Source organism: Lates calcarifer, linkage group LG18 (genome assembly GCF_001640805.2).
Source record: "Lates calcarifer isolate ASB-BC8 linkage group LG18, TLL_Latcal_v3, whole genome shotgun sequence".
Taxonomy (NCBI): Eukaryota; Metazoa; Chordata; class Actinopteri; family Centropomidae; genus Lates; species Lates calcarifer.
This window is the reverse complement of record NC_066850.1, coordinates 9050673-9071434: the sequence shown is the minus strand read 5'-3', so window position 1 is coordinate 9071434 and position 20762 is coordinate 9050673. Positions and strand designations below refer to the sequence as shown.

The following is a 20762-nucleotide window of genomic DNA, read 5'->3' as shown; positions in this document are numbered from 1 at the left end:
ATCACAGAGAGAGGCAGGAAACTTAAATTATCATGATTTATAGAAGATAAATTTGGCTGAATTTGATCTCCCAAAATGTTTTTGTCATCAATTAAATTTGTGTAGATGGATGGAAAATAACTAAGTGTGTTTACACAAGCACTTATGTTTCAGTTGTCTGTGATTATCTGTTATCTCCCCACAATAATTTTCATATTCTCCCTAAAAGATGTGAGTACTTCTAACGCCATTTTCAATCAATAGACGCACATCTCAGCTCTCTACCTCCCCCCTTACAGGTGAGTCCTGTCCGGAAAATGGCCGCAGCCCGGGCTCCGTCTCCACGCAGCATAGCTCCCCGCGCAGCGACTTCACCTATGGCAACAGCACCAGCGCCTCCCAGGCACCCAACGCCTGCATGGGCAACACAGGCACTTCAGACGGGACGTCGACCCCCAACACTCAACCCAGCGATGTCATCATCAATCGAAAGGAGAGCGAAGGCTTTGGCTTCGTCATCATCAGCTCGCTCAACCGGCCCGAAGCAGCCACCACCAACAGTGAGTCCAGTGATTGTTTTAGTGGTGTTCTGTAGAGTCAAGTAGATGCTTTTGCATCATCAGTCATCCTCTCTACTCTGCTCTCTACTGCTTAAGTGTTAAACCTCATGTGAAACCTTGTAAACTAACAGATAACCTTTACATAGTGTAGAGATAAGTGGCAGACTTAAGTATAAGAAGAGGTCATGGCTCAATAAAAAGTGAAGCACCTCTCATTCTATCTCCTCAATTATACATGCCCTCCCACGATACGTCAGTCACACACATTTCTGGTATGCTGCTGTGAGCATCAGTGCATCGCCCACACACATGGAAAAAACCTGGATGCCTTACGTAAGCCTGGGGTGAATAGCAAAATGAGAGAGACAGAGACATATTCAGTCAGTCAGTCAGTGAGGGCTGCGCGAGCACACACAGGCGTAATCCTCCAATCTCCTGGCGAGCGCGTCTTTACCTGCAGCGTGTCGCGTTTGTTTCCTCCAACAGCTGTGCCCCATAAAATCGGCCGCATCATCGAGGGCAGCCCGGCCGACCGCTGCGGAAAGCTGAAGGTGGGAGACAGGATACTGGCGGTGAACAGTCAGTCCATCGTTAACATGCCCCACGCCGACATCGTTAAGTTGATCAAGGATGCAGGCCTCAGTGTCACCCTGAGGATCATACCACAGGAAGGTGAGAGAACACGTGGACACACACACACACACACACACACAGCACATGGACATCACAGACAAAGATTTGAAACTGCAATACTTTGAGTAGACAATGATTTATGATTATGAGTAATTGAATTGTAATATGAGTTTTGCAAAATGTGATTCTTTTTAGATTAACTGTCACTTGTCATATTCATGAGTTGTTTGCCTTTGGTCTGAAACTTCTCCTCACCAAATCAACAATCTGTTTCCATAACATTTGAACACTGAACAGAACTACTAATCTCTTGTAGCTACAATCACACACAATACAAAACGATTATGTTTGTAAAAAATGTGTGTGATTTCAGTTTCCCTAGTGATTCTGCTTGTATGCTGCACAGCACGCAGTATAGTTCACAATATGGACAAAACACCCACTATATTTATTTGAATAAGTAACAATGATGGCTGGTTTGCCTCTTTAGCTACTCTTTTCTGCTGCATGCTTTGCCATTCATTGACATTTATAACCTTGGTGTTTAGAGCTACACCAAAGGTACTACATGGAGATTTTATAATTGTTAGTACTAGTGTAGCAGTTCCTCTATGAATGAGTCCCCATTTTGTTTGTATTGTGCAGGTGGGCAGCTCGATTCACATGGTGCTGCAAGGTTCACGCTGTTACTCTGATCAACAGTTTGTTGGTGGTAATGCAAGAGGACTGCTAACAAGCAAATGTGGATGTAAACACTGCAGGATTGATTTGCTGATGTTTTTTTTGTGGGGGCAACTGCATTCAACGCATTTGTTAGACTTGGGGGATTGGTGAGAAATACTAAGCGTAAACTTGAGTTTTGTTTGAGTACAGAAAAACTCCTCCAAATGATCAGATGTGTGGTGTGAAAGAGCAAGCAAGCAACCACCTGCCCAGCATCAAACAGCAGACAAAGTTAGCGACTAGCTGGTGAATATAATGGAGCATTCAGCAGCTTAAGAACCACATACTTCCCTCAGGAGTTAGTGGAGGCCTTAAAGCTCTAAAAAAGAGTGAATGTTAGTGAATGTTAATGCAGATTTAAGCTTTAAAAAACATCTTTACCTGGTTAGAAATGGGTTAAAAGTACATGCTGTGAAGTAATTTTTTTCCCTCATACTGAATTACAGAGATCAGCAATCCCCCATCAGCCCCCAGCTCAGAGAAGCAGAGCCCCATGGCCCAGCAGCACAGCCCTAAGACCCAGCCCAACATCGCAGCCTCCCAGCCCAACCCACCAGTGACAGAACCCAACCCCCCCGTCAGCCAACCCAACCCCGTGCCCCACCATAGCCCCGTGACCCAGCTGCCCGCCCCTCCGCCTCAAACCTACACCCACGAGAGCAGGTAAGACACAGTTTACGTGGCAGCCAGGTTGCAGAGCCTAACAAGCTCGTGTCAAAGTAGCAAACAGCTCTAATGAAATCTGTTTCATCCTCGTGCTGTGTGTTATGGTGTCAGATTTGCAGCTGTCTTGATTTGCTGATGCAGTGAAGCATTTTTATAGACTAGCCCTCTATCTCTCTCTGGGGCAAAACACTGTTCCTCTGAGAATACAGGTATGAGTGAGTCAGACACTTTCATCCCTCCCTCCCCATTCTCTCTACCTTTCTTTTACATTTTCACTCTCTTCATCTCTTGTTACAGTTTCCTCCTCCTCCTGTCTTTTTCTCTCACTAACAATGTCTTTTTCTTTCTCACTGTCTTGTCTCCTCATCTCTCACCCTCGCTTTCTCTCTCCGCAGTTTGTTGTATAACATCACTTAACTCTTATGGACCGCTAAATTATTTACATAAATTGCTTCTTTATAGAGAGATCTGTTGAATATTTTACCAAGAACTACGGGGGTCCAAAATCCACAGTGTCATTGCCTTTTCCCTCTGCTTTACACAGTTTACAAGTCTCTTTGTAGTCAGCATCAGTGGCCTCTGAGAGAACTTGTTTTTATTATAAACATTTTATGTGATGTGTGAGGAAGAACTGTTTAATTTCCTCATTTAAATCTTGTTTAATGGTTGTCGGTGCATACCAGAACAAGCCATTTCTTGTCAGCACCGAATGACCCAGTGGTTTTTCGGAAAGCATTATCTTCACAGCGCTGAGATGACTGTGACAGTAATAGAAATCTTCATAGAAGTTCTTCCTCCATTCTGATTGGTCTGTTAGTTACAGGTCAGAAGTTAAGGCGAGGCAAGATGTTAAACCAGACATCCGACAGCCGCCGTTCACGGATTACCGACAGCCGCCAGTGGACTACCGGCACCCACCTGTGGCGGACTACAGGCAACCGCCCACGTTGGACTACAGGCACCCGCCACTGCTCGACTACAGACAGCTAGCCACCGATGCCAGGCAGTTCACCATCCCAGACTACAGAATGCCACCAGTTCAAGTAAGGATCTTTTCCACCGCAGATTGTTCTTACTTCCTTGCAGTTCATCCACTCCTTCTCTGAAGCCCAATCGACACTGGATGTTTCAGAGCTGATGCTGGTATCAGCTGACTCTGAAGTTCCTCTTACTTCTATGAAGCATTTTAACCTCCATTAGCTTATTGTTTTGGTTTATGGTCCACAACTTTGCCATTTTGGTTCAGTCTCACTACTCTGATCAGACTTTTTTTCAGGTAGTAGGCAACTGTTTTCACCAAAAAAGAACCTATAAAAAGAACTGAATGCTACCAAATGGCACTCAGATCATTTTGATGATTAGCTGGTGAACACAGTGGAACATTTAGCTGCCAGATATGTCCTTCAGGAGTTGGTGGAGACTAAAAATAAAACTTGAAGATAGTGAATATTGGACTTCAGCAGGTAAATGAAGCAACTGTTTGCTATTCCCTTCACCATAACAGCCTTAGATGCCAGAGAAAGAAATTTTAAAAATTGGTTATTAAAGAATTTTGACCAGGATGTGTACTGAGGAGAACATTTTGCAGTTGCACTTCAAACATATTTTTGATTACTTATCATCCAGCATTTATACCAATATATCTGTTATAAGCTAAAGATGCTTTAAACCAAAAATGCCACAAAGTTTCATACATAATGCAAGTGCTGTAAAAGTTATTGATTTTGTTTACGGTATTTTACACTGACTTTCATATCCTCACTTTTTTGGCAGACATTTTGATGTATTCCAAGTTCTGACTCTACACATCCTAATTAATTTCATGTATATATTGGCCTGTTGTTGTATTTTAAGATTTAATTAGTCTATATTCTATTACAAGGGTTTTCTACATCTTTGCATATACTATAACACAAATTAATTTGACATATTTCTATTTAAAGCTGACACTGACTGTGTCTGAAGAAATTACAAGAAGTTATTTTTTTAAGGCCAATGGAGGAAAGTTAGAGTCACTGGTGTTAGAACTTTTCTGTCTTTTTTCTCTTAAGTGTCGTTTGTGTTAGTTTAACTGAGCAGACAAAGCGCACAGCTTATACAGACACATACATCTCGATACTTAAAAGAAAATATTTACCTCTTGAACAGCTCCCTTGTTTACCTTTAATACCTTTCATACAACTCTTGCCTCCATTATGTTTACCTTGCATTTGCCCTATTCTTATTCATTTATTTTTCTCGCTGAGTCCTGACACTATTTTGCTGTAATGGTCTGTTTTCTCCTCAGATAACAGATTGAATCTGATCTTTGCTTGTCTCAGCTTTCACAGGACTTTGACTTCTTCACAGTGGAGCTGGAGAAAAGTGTGAAGGGCTTTGGTTTTAGCATCCGAGGCGGGCGGGAGTATAAGATGGACCTGTTCGTTCTACGACTGGCAGAGGATGGACCGGCCATCCGCAACGGGAGGATGAGGGTGGGTTTGATGATGTCCTTTAAAAGAGCCCCTACACCCCCTTTTAAAGGTTAAGCTGCTGTATATCTTTCTGGATTACATGGTAGACGTTCACTATAATTGTCTGATGTTATCAAAGCTGCAACAGCGACTTTTCACAGCCAGTTAAGAAATAATCTGCCAAAATAACTCAGAGATGGTTCGTCCTTTTGTCATTTTTCATAAGTTTGTCTCCTCCCAGAAATTCCTAAAACTCATCTCCTCTCTGCATAGATAATATTCAGAAAGATAAAGATAGATAAAACATTTAAGTGGGCCAACTTAAATTGTACTTTAATGTTTGCATAGCTGCACAATTCTCCCTCTAGCTATAGTTGCTACTGTACTATTCAGTCAGAGAAAGCAGACACATATTTTCTGAATTTCTAATGATGTATTAAAAATACTACAGAAATTCAGATATAGCACATGACTCTGTTTTTCCACTTCTACCACATCTGTACATCTACCTCATTTGCTCCATGCATTTTGCTGCTAGCAATATAAATTACAACTACCACAATAGCTTTTCTCTACTTGCTGATGTCGATTAAATCCTGCAGCCAACACGTCATCCACTATCTCCTACTTCCCTTTTCTCTTTTTCTCTTACTTGTATGTTCCCCCGTTTTTTATGTCTGGGAGCTGATAGCCTAGAGTCTGCTCTGCATTCCTTATCTGTAATGAACCTGTCAAAGATAATATGTGCAAAATGCCCCTGTGGAAGATATTACTTTCCCACCTCGGTGGTAAAATCGATGGAGTCCAGTGGACCCAGATGCAGATGGAAGAGGAGGAGGGAATCCCTCTTGAGCTCCACTTCAAGTCAGCATTTAAGCTGCCATGAAGTCTGATCAGTGGCAGAAGAAGCACTCAGACCCTTTACACAAGTAAAAGTACCAGTGCAGTAATGTAGAAATACTCCATTACAAGTAAAAGTCCTACTTTAGATAAAAGTAAGGTAAGTTAGGTAAAAGTAAGTAAGTAAGTCCACAGTACATTCAGAAAAATGTATTTCAAGTTAAAAGTAGAAGTAGTTTGGGACCGACAAGTACCAAGTGGTACTGCGTGATGGATAAGTATCTAAACGTCTAGTGCCTAAAACTTTTTATGCCTAAAAAGAATAAAAAGGACTTAGTAACCTTATTACATTAACAGGGCCATTATAGGACTCCACATATTTTGAATTTGTGAGACAGATTTTTTGGAGGATTCACAACATTGGGAAACATTGGTTTAATCTTTAAAAATGTATTGTATATTTAATATTGCATATTTTACTCTTTAAAATCTTAATTTAAAAATTAACTAGTAAGTTCATCTGTCTCAGAGATGTTGAGGAGTTGAAGTATGAAGCAGCATAAAATGGAAATTCTCAATAAACACAAGTATCTCAAAACTCACTGTCTGAGTAAACGTACTTTGTTTGGATATTGGAACCAACTCAACATGATGCTGTTGAATAGATTTCAGAGCAGAAGGTGCAGAGAACACTTTGATCTCTCCTCCCACAACCCTCGATCCATACTGCTGGATGCAGAGAGGAATCAATCTGTATTTAACTTAAGTAAATGTGGGACATTGGTTAAAAAGCATTTGACATGCCTGTCACTTTGGATCTGAGTGGTGTTTTGACACATACTGAGGTGCACAAACCCAAGAGCCCACTTACACTCCCTGCAGTCACTCTGACATTTTCAGTTTAAGCCAAGTCATTTCCCCTCAACAGGTACTTTGTCACATCTTTTAAAAGGAAAAAAACAAAAATCTATTTTAACCCTAGCTGCCGCAAACTAATCAGGAACAAGGAGTACTAACAAATTCTAACAAGACTAACAACATTTTTTTTTTTTTTAACATTCAAGTGTTGGTACAGAGGCTTTTAAGAAAATTATATGAAAAGATTGGTTGTTACAGATAATCACCGAGCATATAGAATTAACCCTCTAAGCTTCAAACTTCAGTAAAAGACTGAGTCATATGTGGGCATCAGATGTAATAAAAGCAACTTTAGCCTTGTTTCTATCATACACTCTCTTTGCTCAGCATTCACATGCTGCCCATACCCTCTTCATTAAAGATGAAAATGGAGATCACACTCCTCTGCTGTTAGGAGGTGAGGATTAATGAGCAAACCGTCTTGCCTTCCACCTCTCCTCAGACCACTGTAATGACACCTAATGACTCCCCCTCTCTTGACTCGAGTCCACTTCTGACTTTCAAATTACCCCGACCATTACCGGAGGACTTCTCCATTTGTTAGCGTAATTGGTCGGCACGTTTTGTCCTGTTCCTCGTGAATCCCCCACATTAGTCAACCGTGCAGCTGTCTCTTGAGAAGTGAAGGAGGGGAGGCCGACGTTTGACCCATCTTTGTGTACCTAAACGAGAGTGGTCACAAAACAGGAGAGACAGTCCACTTAATGTTTACATTAGCTGTTAACAGAGCATCTGCAGTTATGGTCATTTTATATGTGCAGGTCATTAGCATTCATCAGGACAAAGTGTTTCTTAGCAGTCCCATGAGAAGGGGTCCACCATAATTCCATCTAAATGACACATTGAAATTACTGCCGAAATTAATTCTAACTGACGCCAGTTCATGACTGGTAATGCGTATTAATGCTCACATAAGCTCATGGGAAAGACAATGAATTATAGATCCATATTGATCTTTATAAATCACTGTCGTCCATAATAGAAGAAGCTGGTTAATTTTCTATTTCATACGTGCCGCACTCATTTTCAAACCTGCTACATCATAATTGACTCAGTCTTAAGTATGCAAACACCTTCATTAATTTCCTCATCTCACTTGTGCCTTCATCAAGAGGTTCATGCAACAAGATGGCACCTAATATAAATGTAATATTATTAATTTAGTGTTTCTGTCCTAACTTCTTAGTCTGCATTTCACACATTGCAACATGCTCAAATATATTAGTTCCCAATTACAGTTGCACACTAAAAGCTTCATTATTCAAATTCAGAATTGCATTTATCTGTTTCTTTATTTCGCTTCAAATGTGAAATGGTGGAGGTCATATTAGTCCTCTCACTTTGCTCTGTGCTTCACAGTTACTGGTCAAAGAGCTTTATTGATGCTTGTAAATCTATAAACGCAGCTTCAGTCCTGATCCAGTGCTTTCTGTACTTGGCTGCTCTGAACTCACACAGTATTTATCAGTCACTGAACAAAGCTGCATAAAGTTTGTGGCAGGAAAAAGACTGCTTTCTTCCTTTCAAGATCTTGGTTCTGAAATAGATCCTCTTATGTTGCTTTTTTTAAAATATGGGTGCAGAGTTTTGTGATTTAAGCAAGACTGATAAACAATGTCATAGATAAAATCACATACCTGAAAACTGAAAATTGAAATTACTGTCCAAAAATACTGATAATCTGAATTAGATACGATACGATACAATGCGATCACCCACAAGAGCCTGAGTAAGGCTCAAGAGTCAAGCTCCATCCCAAACCCAGAAAACCTCTTCTTTATGTATCTTTGTATCTAAGCTGGAAGCACGATTTCAACTTCTGTTATTCTCTGTCACACACTTCCTGACACTCAGGTCGGGGACCAAATCATTGAGATCAATGGAGAGAGCACACGGGACATGACCCACGCCAGGGCCATCGAGCTGATCAAGTCTGGAGGCAGGCGTGTTCGTCTCCTCCTAAAGAGGGGTACGGGACAGGTCCCAGAGTATGGTAAGAATCAGCACCTTATCCCCCACAGCGACTTTCTTTGTCTCCAGGATCGTTTCTTACTTCCCTTTTAACTCTTAGACTATATTCTCTTCACTGTCTTATCTAATCTACTTCAACTCTTGATAACATTATTCTAGCATGTATCTATATTCATGTTATATTTTCTGTATTTCACTGTACTGTGAAAAAGAACTAATTACATGTCTCTTCTATCTTAACTAACACTAGTCTTCTTCTGTCCATTTCAGTGATCTTTCACTAATTGATTGGTCTAGGTTGTTACTTCCCCTTCTATAGGAATGGTATCTTCCAGTCTCTCCATGTGCATGAAAAGTGACAAGCATGGCTCCCCCTATTTCTTCCTAATGGGCCACCCTAAAGACACGGTTTGTGACCATACGAATGTTTTTCTCTTCGCTTAACCCTGGCTTTCTGTGCTGTGGTTTTTGTGTGTCGTTTTGTTGTAACCACCTGTTGAAGATGCACTTCGCACTTTCACATCAAAACAACCTGTTTTATAACCTTGGGCCTCCCTGAATGGTTGAGGATTTTTGCCTTTTGGCTTGTGGAATAATCAGCAAAAGTGACTCAAAGCTGCAGGAGGTTGTAAAATTAGTGAATATAACTCTCCTCCTGACCGAAAGATTAATCAGTAGCCAACAGCTATCTACAGGCTCCAATACAAAATGAGCATTCACCCTGAGTCAGCCGGAGGAGATGAACGTAAAATATTGTGGCAGATTATTTACCCAGTGAAATCTCAGCGCAGCACGAATTGAGCCTGGAAGGGGACATTTATTTGTGTGACACCGCTGGTAATAAAACTCACAGTGCGTCACTCACTCCTGTGGCTTCTGCACCAGCACGACGCTCGACTTTTCCGCATCCTCCCACTCAAAGAGAACACCATTTTAGGGGAACAACGGCGGCATTAAAGCTCCCAGTGACATACATTCATCAGCGTTTTGGCCTTGGCAGTCTCCCTCCAGCTCTTAAACACAGGAAAGAGAGGGTGATGTCGTTTCCCCCGCGTCGACCCTTTTCTGCCAGCCCCCTTCCCAGCCAGGGATTTTATCTCTCTGTGTGGAGTGCTTTTGTAATACTTGCCTTGAGGTGGTTCTCCCGCCTTGAAATATGCACACAGGGAGTCTTACAGTGGTCATCCAGAAGACACAGTGCTCCATCATTAGAGATGTTTTGTGTTGTTTCCGAGTTCCCCTGCCGCCTAAAAGTAGAAGCAGCATTTTAACCCACTTGTTTTATTGTGTGTGGGCTTGATTCAGCATTTCATCACTTGTAGTTTACAGGCATTTTATTTGCATATTGAAAGGTTATGCAAATCATCTATGGTGATTAATTTGGCTATTTAAAACATTAGCATACTAATGTTCAAAGGAGCAAGTTATTTTTGTTTCAGGTTCTTGTACCGTGCTTTTTAGGAACAACTAAATGCAAAAAAAAATGTACGGTTGTGGGCATGTGCATGACTGTTATTGTGTGCCTGTCTTTGTGTGGCATTGTGTGAGTTTTCGTGCTTCTGTGTAGTGTTAGATCTGCACCTCCAGGGCACATATTTATCAAAGTCCAGAGAATTACAAGAATGCTTTTAAAAAGCCTACTTCTTCCCTACTTATATCAAAGTGACACTACAGCAAAGTAAAGACTGACATCCTATAATTAATCACATGAGGAAAAGACACTAAGATGTATCCTGCATTGCCCCCATTCATCATTTAACGATAAAAAGCCTTACATTTTCTCAGTTTATGTGTGTGTGTGATTGTTATGGTTTTAAGTCGATACAAGAAATCTCAACTATCTCCAGTTTCCATTAGTGGTGAAAGAGATAGATTACATTACAAATGGTCAAAATAGATGCAGCAGATGCCAAAATATCCTGACTTTAAGCAATGCAGCCCCTCTGGGTCAAAAACACTAGATCATACACTTCCCATCATGCACCTTTCATCTTCCATTAGACACTACCTGCCCAGTAAACATCTGTCTAACTCCATGCCTTAAGTTTGTGATGCTTTTAGAGGCTTCAGAAGACTTTCAGAGTGACAGAGGACATTACAGATATGGTGTTGACAGGCTGAGGAGTAATCCCTGTGGCTAGTAGATTTTGTCATTACCCTTTAATATGTGAAGTTAGCAGCAAGAAACTGCCAACCATATCAATCAGGATGAAAACAGAAGACATCAACAAGAAACTTAACTAACATCAGACACCTCCTGTAAGCTGAGTATTATAAGTTTGTATTTAAAAGAGGCTATAAGCAGTGTTTTAAAATAAACAATGGAAAACAATGTAGAAGGGGTTTTCTTGCTCCGACAAACCCACAGAGAAGTATCACGCAACTTAAGAAGCATTAACGCAGCTAGGCAAAATCATAGTTTCAATCAAGTCCAGCACATACACACATTCATGCCCACACACAGAGCCCTTTGTGGGCCTAATGTCCCTGATAGTGCAAGGCATAGCAGAGGTAACAGATGGTGAAGTTCCATTTTACTGAAATAACCAGGTACTCTTTGTTTCTCCCATTTAGTCCTGGATCTAATATGCTCAAGCGCTGCGTTGAGAATTTCCTTATAATTGGGCCTCATGGCGCTAGTGTAGCTAGCCTAGCCTCTGCCCCCTGCCTAGCGTGCTGAAAATGACTGATGGCTGAGATTCATCAGTGCAGAAACAGCGGCTAACAGTCCGTGAGAGTGGAGAGTTGTGGAGGAGCGCGCCATAGATTCACTGCAGCTGCTACGCTTCTTCAGGCTTAAGAGAGAGAGAGGCACTCGGCCCCTGAGGTTTTCATTCTCACTAAAGCACCACCCTATTGGGCACATCATCCATTTCATTAAACCTGTTTTCGATTTTCCGCCAAGGTTTTAGATTGGTCGAGGCTTTAAAGAGAGCTATGGGAGGCAGATTGATGTTGTCTAAAAGTAGAGTCGCTCTGTGACAAACTCGGAAGTAGGTTGTAGTGCTGCTCTGATATTTACTTTAATGCTTTTAGCCTGTAGAATAGGAATGATTGCTGTGGTGATTATTTTTTGTTTTGATGTAGTGTTTGTGTTTGGTGATGCAGTGGCATGCGTGCAAGCTTTAAGCAGAGTGTATGTGTGTGTTTGTGTGGCTTTCATGTTATTGACTGTGTGAATGTGCCTTCCAGACAATGCCGCCCCATGGGATGCTCGCCCTTCAGCCTCCCCAAGCCTGTCGGAAGTAGCCCTTCCCATCGACAGCCTTTCCATGTCATCGCCTTCATCTCATCTGGCCCCTGCCCCCGACCCACCTCACCTACTGCCTCTGGACGTCCCTCGAGACACGGTGGCACGAGACAACAGGACGGAGCGTTCGAAGAGCCCCCAGAAGGCCGAGCTGCTAAACCCAGATCCAGTCAGCCAGGGGAGGAGAGCGGCTACAACCGGCGGGAGCGGCAGAGCTAAGAAAGAAGGTGGCAGGTCCACCCACAAGGGGCACAGGATGCAGCCCACTACTGAGGGGGAAGGGGGCAAGGAGGGGCAGAGTGGGGAGCCCAAACTTTCCAGGAGCACCAGAGGGAGGTCCAAGGAGAGAAATACTGGGGACACCAGAGAATCCACCCACTCTCCCAGCAGCTCCAAGCTCCCGCACACTAACGGAAACAGCAGGGATGATGTGGAGCGTTACAGCGGCGGGCTGCAGCATCAGCAGGTGGAGCCAGAGCAGAGCAAGCCCAGAGTCAGGGAACTGGACCGGGGTCTGGGAGAGAGCCGGCCCAGCCTGCCCAACAAGATCACCAGCAGTGGCAGCGCAGCGGGGAGGAAGGCCACAGTCTCTCCTGGGCCCTGGAAGATCCCCGGATCAGACAAGCTGCCCAGCACACTGCGCACAGGCACGTCCACGCTGAGTAGATAACACCGCAGCTCCAGCAGAATACAGTGGCCACACTCATCTGAACTAACCCACCCCATCTGGATGAAACCACCATCCTCACACCTTCCCGTGCTCCTTTATCCCCCAGTCAATCCCTTTTTCCCATGGACCAGAGTCAAAACCAAGGGGGGCAGGGTGATCTGGACCACGTGTTTTTAGAATTTTATTTATGGTACTGTACTCTAAATTATTTTGAGAAATATTTTACACCCACCACCTTAAGAACTGGTAAATCATCCACTTTAAAAAAAAAATGGAAGAGCGAGTAGAATGTGTGTGTAGCGTGGCGGGGGAATCATTTTGAGGATACAAACTTTGAAGAACTCTATTTTGAGTTCTCCCTGACCAGAACTGGGGGGACAAAGATGCAAATATAAACAACTTGACAGGAAGCAACTGTCAGCTGCCGTTGGATTTTTTTTATATATCTACACAATGGAGTCTATTTTATGAAATGGAATGTTAAGAGGAAGGGTTGCCTGTTTTTGACAAGAGCGAATGGAATTAAGAGTGACAGCAGAGATGAAATCTTCTCATCAACGGAACTTTGCCTTAACAGAGACTGTATGGGCCTGAATCTGTCTTGAATAATCTATCAGATGATTATAGACATAGATATATTATAATGAATATGAATATGTGGGAGCATTTTGTAAATAAGATCATCTTTAAGCGAACAGAATCTTTGAGCTGAGCCGATGGAAATTCTAGTCCATGATTAGACGTGCAAAGCGGCGCAACATGGACCAGAACTTTCACCACCCCCGACTTCTGCCTCCTCTACACTCCCCGCTCAGCCCTGTGATTGCAGTCTGGGGCCTCGGCAGGCCAGCTGCGGTTGACTGCACGGTCTATTTGCGCTCGCATCATCCCGAGTTCAGCGAGGGTGTCGTGTCAATCCATTTTCCTCATTTCTGTGCTTAACGAACAAAGCAATCCACGACGGTGGTGTCCTGCCGGATGCTGAGAGAAGGAGCTCACGTGATAGTAGGGGCAGAGTGCCTTAGACTGACAGAGAGGTTGGCTTTTAAGTCAAAGGTTCAACTCCAAAACACTTTAGAGGGTTCAAAACAGGCTGCTATACAACACCGACTTTACAGATATAAATAATAAACTGTATTTTTTCAGATAAGAGTGTGATATGGTGAAATACATAATTTATTTCACAAGTTTATGTATGAAAATTAGTCCATTACCAGAGGTGTTGACAGTCTTTCTTTGTACAAGTAGTTCATTTTGGGTCATGATACTTTTCATTACTGATTTCTTAATGAGGTCTGGCACCAGTAATTTCCAAGAAAAATTGCTTATATGCCACGGTGTAATCAAATGTCAGCACAGGGCAGAGCTTTGCACCCAAACCAAACTGAATTAGTACTGATATTGAGTCGTCCAAGTATCGGCCTTATTTGTCAAAAGCTCACTCGCCTAACAGTCTGTAGCCTGAGTGAATTGAACGCCCTCGATTTGAAAATGAAACATTTCTATCATCTCCAGAACGACTGGGAAGAAGGTTGCACTCGTCACAGCCGCTGTCAGCCGCTGAATTAGATTTGCTTTAAGTGATTCTCTCGACACTGTGTGATATTATGAAGTACATGTCCACGCCAAAGCGCCCAGCATTCTCTGTTTTTTTTTAATCGGCCTCAGACTCATTGATGGCTATGCGCTTGTTCATTTTTATACAATAACCTGACCATTTGTTAAACCCTACCACACTTTGTTACCGTTGCTACTCCTATCAAGCTTTCAATTCTTGCATGGCACATTTGCAGTTTACTTTTTGTCAGTTCTAAGCAATTTTTGAAACAATGAGTCAGTCAGTTCAGATACAGATGGACAACACTGACCTGAAATTTCAGGCAGCGACTTGACAGTGTTGGCTAGAATGACAACTGTTGCTAGCAGATTTCCCCTACTAGCTAATTAAGCTAGCAAACGTTGCAAAATAAGTTGTTTGAAAATTTAAAAGAATCTTGTAAAAGGTGTCTCAAATAGGTGTTTGATGGCTACATATCATGCTAAACAAGAGAGGATGCACAAGAAATAAAGAAACTACCTTGGTATTGTCTTGCAGTGTAGAGAAAGTTAAGTCCTGGTGTTGTAAAAATGCAAAAAGAAAATGTGAGAGAAGAGGCTTTTAGGATGAAAACTAACAAATGTAATGAGGTTAGCAAAAGAAATGCTATCTTGGGAAACACTGCATTAAGTTGTTGGAGTAAATTCAATAAAAAGCAGGTCAGAACTACTAACATTTACCATGCTAATGTTAGGTAGTAAACTAGTTAGCTGGACATGCTAATGGTACAGCTCAGATTAGAGCAAATATACACACTTGAGTCCTTTGAAATTCTTTCAATACCAAGTATTGATGTTTCCACAGCCCCATGCACACCACCTTGACATGTGGAGAAATCCAAGGCTTACTAAGAGTTGCTAAGTGATTGAATCCCTGTTTGGGGGAGAGGTTTTAGCGAAGTCAGTTTTAAGATCTACAAATATTTTCCTAGCATCTGAATCCTCTTTAGAGACAAAACATTTCTGAGTGGAATTTTTTTCCCACCAAATTAGCCAACATTTAATAGAAAAAAAGAATCGTAATAATATTTAATACGCATAATACCAGGAAAAAAGTTTCCTTCCTCTGCTGATGGAAGAGCCAACGGTGTTTAAAGAATAAAAGAGCAAAGGGAGAGAAGTCATTATGTTTGCCATTGTAATCCGTAATTACACGAGGACTAAGCAGACTGACTTTAAAGCACAATCTTACACAGAGGGTTTGGGATATGAATTATTATGTCGGAGAAAATCATCAGGCAGGCACAAACGGCTCAGCCCTTCAATCACTTCAAGGCCCAAATTTAAATTTTACATTTGTCAGACTGAGGGTAGAAAGTGCTGCCTGCATACTGTATCATTACGCCCATTTGACTGGACTGCTCCTTTATTTTGTGACCTCTGTTTGAAGCAGGAACAAAAAAAAAAAATATGTGCATACTTTTTGCTCAGCCTTTGCACAGTTCACTGCTTTCCACGTCTGAGCTGTTTCCGTTGAACCAAATTGTAAGTAGTTTTCTATGGAAAGCAAAAAAGAACAAAAAAGACATCTAGAGGTGTATTTGCAAAGTGTGTGTTGAAATAATGGCACATGCTTCACCATTAATCCAACACCCAAGCGGCTCAGTATCACTGTGTAGTGTTATAGCAGTGTGTAGACCCTGATCAAATATCTCTATAAATATGACTCAGTGTACTATTGATGGTCACAAAGACTTAAGTGGAGCAACTATTTTTATGAAATGCAACGCTATGGATATATTAACTTTTGCAAAAATCTTGTTTACCTGTAAGATATTCTGAAACGCTGTCAAAATAAAAGAAAATCTTGACACAACATGAAAGATTCATTTAGGATATGCTGCTGTGTGATTTATTATTTTATTATGGTTGTCTTGTTTATATTAAAGCACAGAGTTTGTATTGATTAAGTGTATAACACTTTATTTTAACCCCCTGTTTAGCATTTAAAACACCTAACATATGGTTTATTATTATTTCATAGATCTAAATTATAATGCATTAGAAACCATTTATTACTTGTTTATGCTCTGCTTACAAATGCTAAATGGGGGTTTCAAATCATATACGGGACTAAATAGAATGGCCTTAGACTGCTGATGAGCTACACAAAGAAGTGTCATGAACTTCCTGTGAGCTTCCTCCTTAACATGTGTGAACTACTGCAGTGTCTCTATTTGGCCACATGGAGGCGCCTGAGGAACGAAGTGAAATCCTGCAGTAAACACTACCTGCAAAAGGCAACGACAATCGTGATGATCTTACTTGCTCAAGTTGGTATTTGTTGTAAATGTGTATAAACACTGACAGTTTCCTGTCAGCTTTGAGCAGGATGAAGAGAAGATCCGAGGGTTTTATATTTTGTGTGCACATTATCCTCGTCTCCACTAGAGGTCAGCGTAGGTCAGGCTTATATTTTTATGCTGCTTGGTTTCATAACTGTTGAACTTACATAAAGTTATTAGTCAGACATTTCCCCCATATAATAAAATAAGATACACTTACTATCTGGATAATATTACATCATATTTTCAAGCATACACATTAAATAATGCACAGTAGAATAATGTATTTCTGCTCTCTTGTCTCAGGTCAACATGCATGATTTTCAACTTCTTCAGCAGCTCTGGAAAAGCAGTGACACTGGTGTAAACACTTCCTCCACTTTATATTGTGGTTATGCGACACACGAACATCCTGTTGAAATACACATAAAAAAAACGTGAGGTAAACATTGCACGTAGCATCTTGATGCGTTTAAGACTAGACATTACATTTTAGCAAACCTCAGGCTTAATTTCACGCATCCTTAGTGTAAACCTGCTTCTGTTTTACCTTAACTAACACTCTAATCTGCTCTGTTGTAAACAAAATGTCAAATATTCTTCTCATGCCTTGGCAGGAACAGGGTGTCTGTGCATGTATACAAAGGTCTGGGCATCAAACAGACAAGAAAGAGACAGAAAAGGGGGAAAAACAGAGTGAGAGATGAAGCACTGCAGGAGCAGGACAACAAGCTCTCCTGCAGAGGCAGAGCTGGTCGGGGCTGCCTGCTGCCAGCTGGAAGCTGCTGCCTGGTGCCTGTATTCTCCACAGGAGCAAATCAATCCAGAGCTGTACTCATGTCTCCAGTGGGAGGGCATGACAAGCTGGGCACAGGCCTTGACACACTGCTCTGCTCTCTCTGAACAGACACTAAAGACACTGGAGTTGAAGAACCACCTTTGACATGTTTATTAAACAACTCAAGGGCAATAACTTACATGTTATACATTGTTGGGCTCAAACCCTCAGCAATATATGAATCTGCAGATTCACAGTAGCACTGCATTCAGATGATTAACAGTAGTTTAAACTGCTCATCTAAGCTACACAAATGACTGTTTGCCCATATGGTTCATATCACACACACACACATGCATACACACTAATGTAATTGACAGTAGGCATGACTCAGATTTTCACAGCAGCGTTTGATGGATTGCTTTACCTCCTCCTCTGACATCGGTTGCTCTCCCTCGCTGAATAGCTTCATCCTGTAGCATCTCATCAACACTAAATGTATTGCCAGTAAAATAACTGCAGTGCAGAGATAACACAAAACACAACGACTTCGCCTCAGAATCTTTAACAGCATCTCCACTGATCAAGGGGTTTCAGTATCTAGGTCTCAGATTGTTTCACCTCAAGCCTGGAGAATTGTTTTTTGCTGCATAAAAGCAGATTCCCTCTTATCTCACCGTCCCCTTGTTTGCACGCTTTCACGTGGGAAGGTCTGTTCCCTTGTTATTTGTTGGGCAGACTGTTGGAGAGTTGCAGGGAAAATAATCAAGTCCTTTGAGAGCAACACAGGCGTTGTACAGTCCTGAGCATGCACAGTTATTAAGCACAATACAGGACTGTGAACTGAAATAACAGATGCAATGTATCAGCCGTGACTGTCCATGTTAAACATGGCTGCAATCAGCAAAACATGAAATGGTGAAATGGTAATAAATGCCTCTGATGAACAAATAATATGTTGCACAACAATGATTACCCGCAGAAGAGGCTGAGTGTCGCCCTGTTCCTGTGTGCCTTTTTTTTTTTTTTTTTTTTTTTTTTTTTTTACCAAAAGGAGAGATTGTCCTGTTACAACACACTCAGCAACAGCAGATCCTGTCAGCATGCGAGGGCCACTTTGAGGTTTGTGGGTCAGAGCCCAGTTTGCAGCCTGCTCCTCATGCTTTCTGACACACTGCTTTTAAAGTTACACTGCCTTCAAATTAAGCTCCTGCTCTTCATTCACAAGCACACACACACACGCATGCACACGCTTACTGTAGATGCATCATATATTCCTCAGAACCAGCTGCTTAACCTGCTCTGGCACGTGCACAGTGTCGTCATCCCGTCATGCAATCGTACTTTCACTGAGATTTATTCTGTTGATTATATTATCGTTATTGCTCAGCTGCAGCAAAAGGCAAATCTCTGCCCTTCAGCTAAAGTACTGTGAAACTATGTTAGATTGTGAGTCTTAATCAAGGCTGTAAGATGTGAAATAATGGCACCAACTGGAGTTTTAAGTGTTCTCCTGGCAGCAACAGGCTGGATGCAATAACCAATATGGTGGTATTTGATGCCTGGTACTTTATAACTTTAATTATACAGTGAGTGTTTTAGCAACCAGGGAGGCAAAAGATCAGCCTTGCATGTTTTTATGTGGGTGTCAATAGCAAGGGCCTGTCCTGACATGAGGTTTCAGCTGCAGAATGAACAATGGGTTCAGTTCAAGAGCAATCAATGGGTCATTTTATGATGGCAGATAAGTCGTGTGCTGTTTCACATCATTTACAGGCAAAGTTTATCACTATATTGAGTGGACACGAATAATGTTCATCACATTAGTTGAATTGTGTCTCATTTCAGCAAATGTTTATGTTTGATTTTCAGTATTTCAGATCACATTATATTTTGAAGAGTGAGTGATGTTATTCTCCGGCTGCCATAATTTTCTTGAATTCCTAACACATCATCTGAGTGGACAGAAATGCACAAGAAAAAATGGAATTTTTATCCTCATATTTTCATTGAGGTTTGGCTTGATGATATAACGATTGGGTGTAAACTAAATAATTAATCATCAATCTCCCGAATCCTTCATACCTTTACATGATAAATCCTTATACAAATAGCCAGTTGTCTAAATAATACACATTTAGCAATGTAAACTATACAAATGTTGTATTTTATCAAAAATATCGAGCTCATCATTTTGTTTGGTGTATGCCGAACTAAATATTCTGATCATACCGAGAAAAACTTGTAACTATGAAACAGGGCACGAAACATTTTTAGCGAGCCACGTTAACTTCCTAGATTTTTGAAAGAAATTTGGTGTGGCGCTCAGTTCGCACACAGCAGAACGGCGTGTACCGGCGGGACTAGGGGAGGGCCTACGGGCGGGGTGGCACGCCCTGCCCACTCAGAATCTCATATTTGTGTAGCAGTCTGTCTAGCTGCTGTAGTCTGCAGACAGACAGGCAGTCGGCGGGGCCGAACCGGGCTTTTTTGACCGTGGAAGTATCCCAGCAGCCAGAGCCCAGGGGCGGCCGGTGGGAGGAGGCAGAGAGTCCGCAGCTGCCGCACCGCACAACCTCTTTAACAGCCGCAAGAGGAAGGAGCCGCCCGTACCAGCCAATGTCTACGGTAGGAAGCATTTTATTTAATTTTTCACTTGGAAACGGCGGGTGTTTTGAGTGGGATTTTGGATTGTGAATATGGATTTAGAGAAGCAGTGGTCTGTCGTGGCACGCCGCTGCTGGAGCATCTTTCATTGGTTTTGTCGGCTGTACGGTCGGAGCCGCGGGAGTGAGCATCAACACGCCGGGGATGAAAACGCTGAGGTCTACGAGCAGACCCAGTTGGTAAAATTCATAGTGTTCTGGCTTTGTTTTATCGTTCGTTTGTTTTGGTTTTAAACGTGAGGGGTTGTGTGCGAAGAGAGCACGCAGTTAGCACGAAGCTGTAGCCGTCTCCGACAGCAGGGCGGCGGGCAGCGGGACGGTTCGAGCCGCAGTCAGCGTGGAGCTGCTGGTGCGGCAAGTTAGCAACCGTTAGCTGCTACAAGACAGGAAGTTCGGACCGCGGCCTTCAAAAGAAAAGGATGAAAATATTGCCTATATTAATACTGACGTGCTTAACTACTCAGATGTTTTAACTGGATAGCTTTCAAATGCTCGTAGAAAACCACTTTTAATGTAACTCTAATGCTAATTTGCCCGGTAGACTGATTGTCCCACCTGAGCTAATTGGTGATTCGTGTAATTCGTGAACAAAAGTGCTAAAAGCTATCGTTTACAATCAAAAATTAGTCTGATTCAAAAGTACCCACTTTCCTTCAACAGTTCATACCTAATTATCAATAAAGTGGCAGCCATATTCCCTGTTCAAGTGCTCATATTGGTCGATTAATCAGTCGATAGGAAACAAATCATTATTTAATTAATTATTTGTAATAT

General features: G+C 41.9%; 2 protein-coding genes across 10 annotated transcripts in view; both read left to right on the top strand.

The window, feature by feature from the left end:
* magi2a (membrane associated guanylate kinase, WW and PDZ domain containing 2a) overlaps positions 1–16092 on the top strand; it is a 197996-nt gene extending 181904 nt beyond the window's left edge. For 5 of the 9 annotated variants that reach the window (XM_018680922.2, XM_018680921.2, XM_018680919.2 and 2 more), the window contains 7 exons: positions 279–539; positions 1026–1211; positions 2342–2558; positions 3379–3604; positions 4883–5035; positions 8627–8765; positions 11936–16092. In XM_018680922.2, the coding sequence (XP_018536438.1) occupies positions 279–539; positions 1026–1211; positions 2342–2558; positions 3379–3604; positions 4883–5035; positions 8627–8765; positions 11936–12663 (1910 nt within the window). In that variant the 3' untranslated portion in view covers positions 12664–16092. Of the gene's footprint in view, positions 1–278; positions 540–1025; positions 1212–2341; positions 2559–3378; positions 3605–4882; positions 5036–8626; positions 8766–9040; positions 9152–11935 lie in introns of all 9 variants that reach the window. The other 4 variants (XM_018680928.2, XM_018680925.2, XM_018680926.2 and 1 more) reach the window with 3 other exon arrangements.
* Positions 16093–19692: 3600 nt separating this feature from the next.
* si:dkey-97m3.1 (fatty acyl-CoA reductase 1) overlaps positions 19693–20762 on the top strand; it is a 53880-nt gene continuing 52810 nt past the window's right edge. The window contains exon 1 of the mRNA XM_018680936.2: positions 19693–19950. Within this exon, the coding sequence (XP_018536452.1) occupies positions 19942–19950 (9 nt within the window). The 5' untranslated portion in view covers positions 19693–19941. The remainder of the gene's footprint in view (positions 19951–20762) is intronic.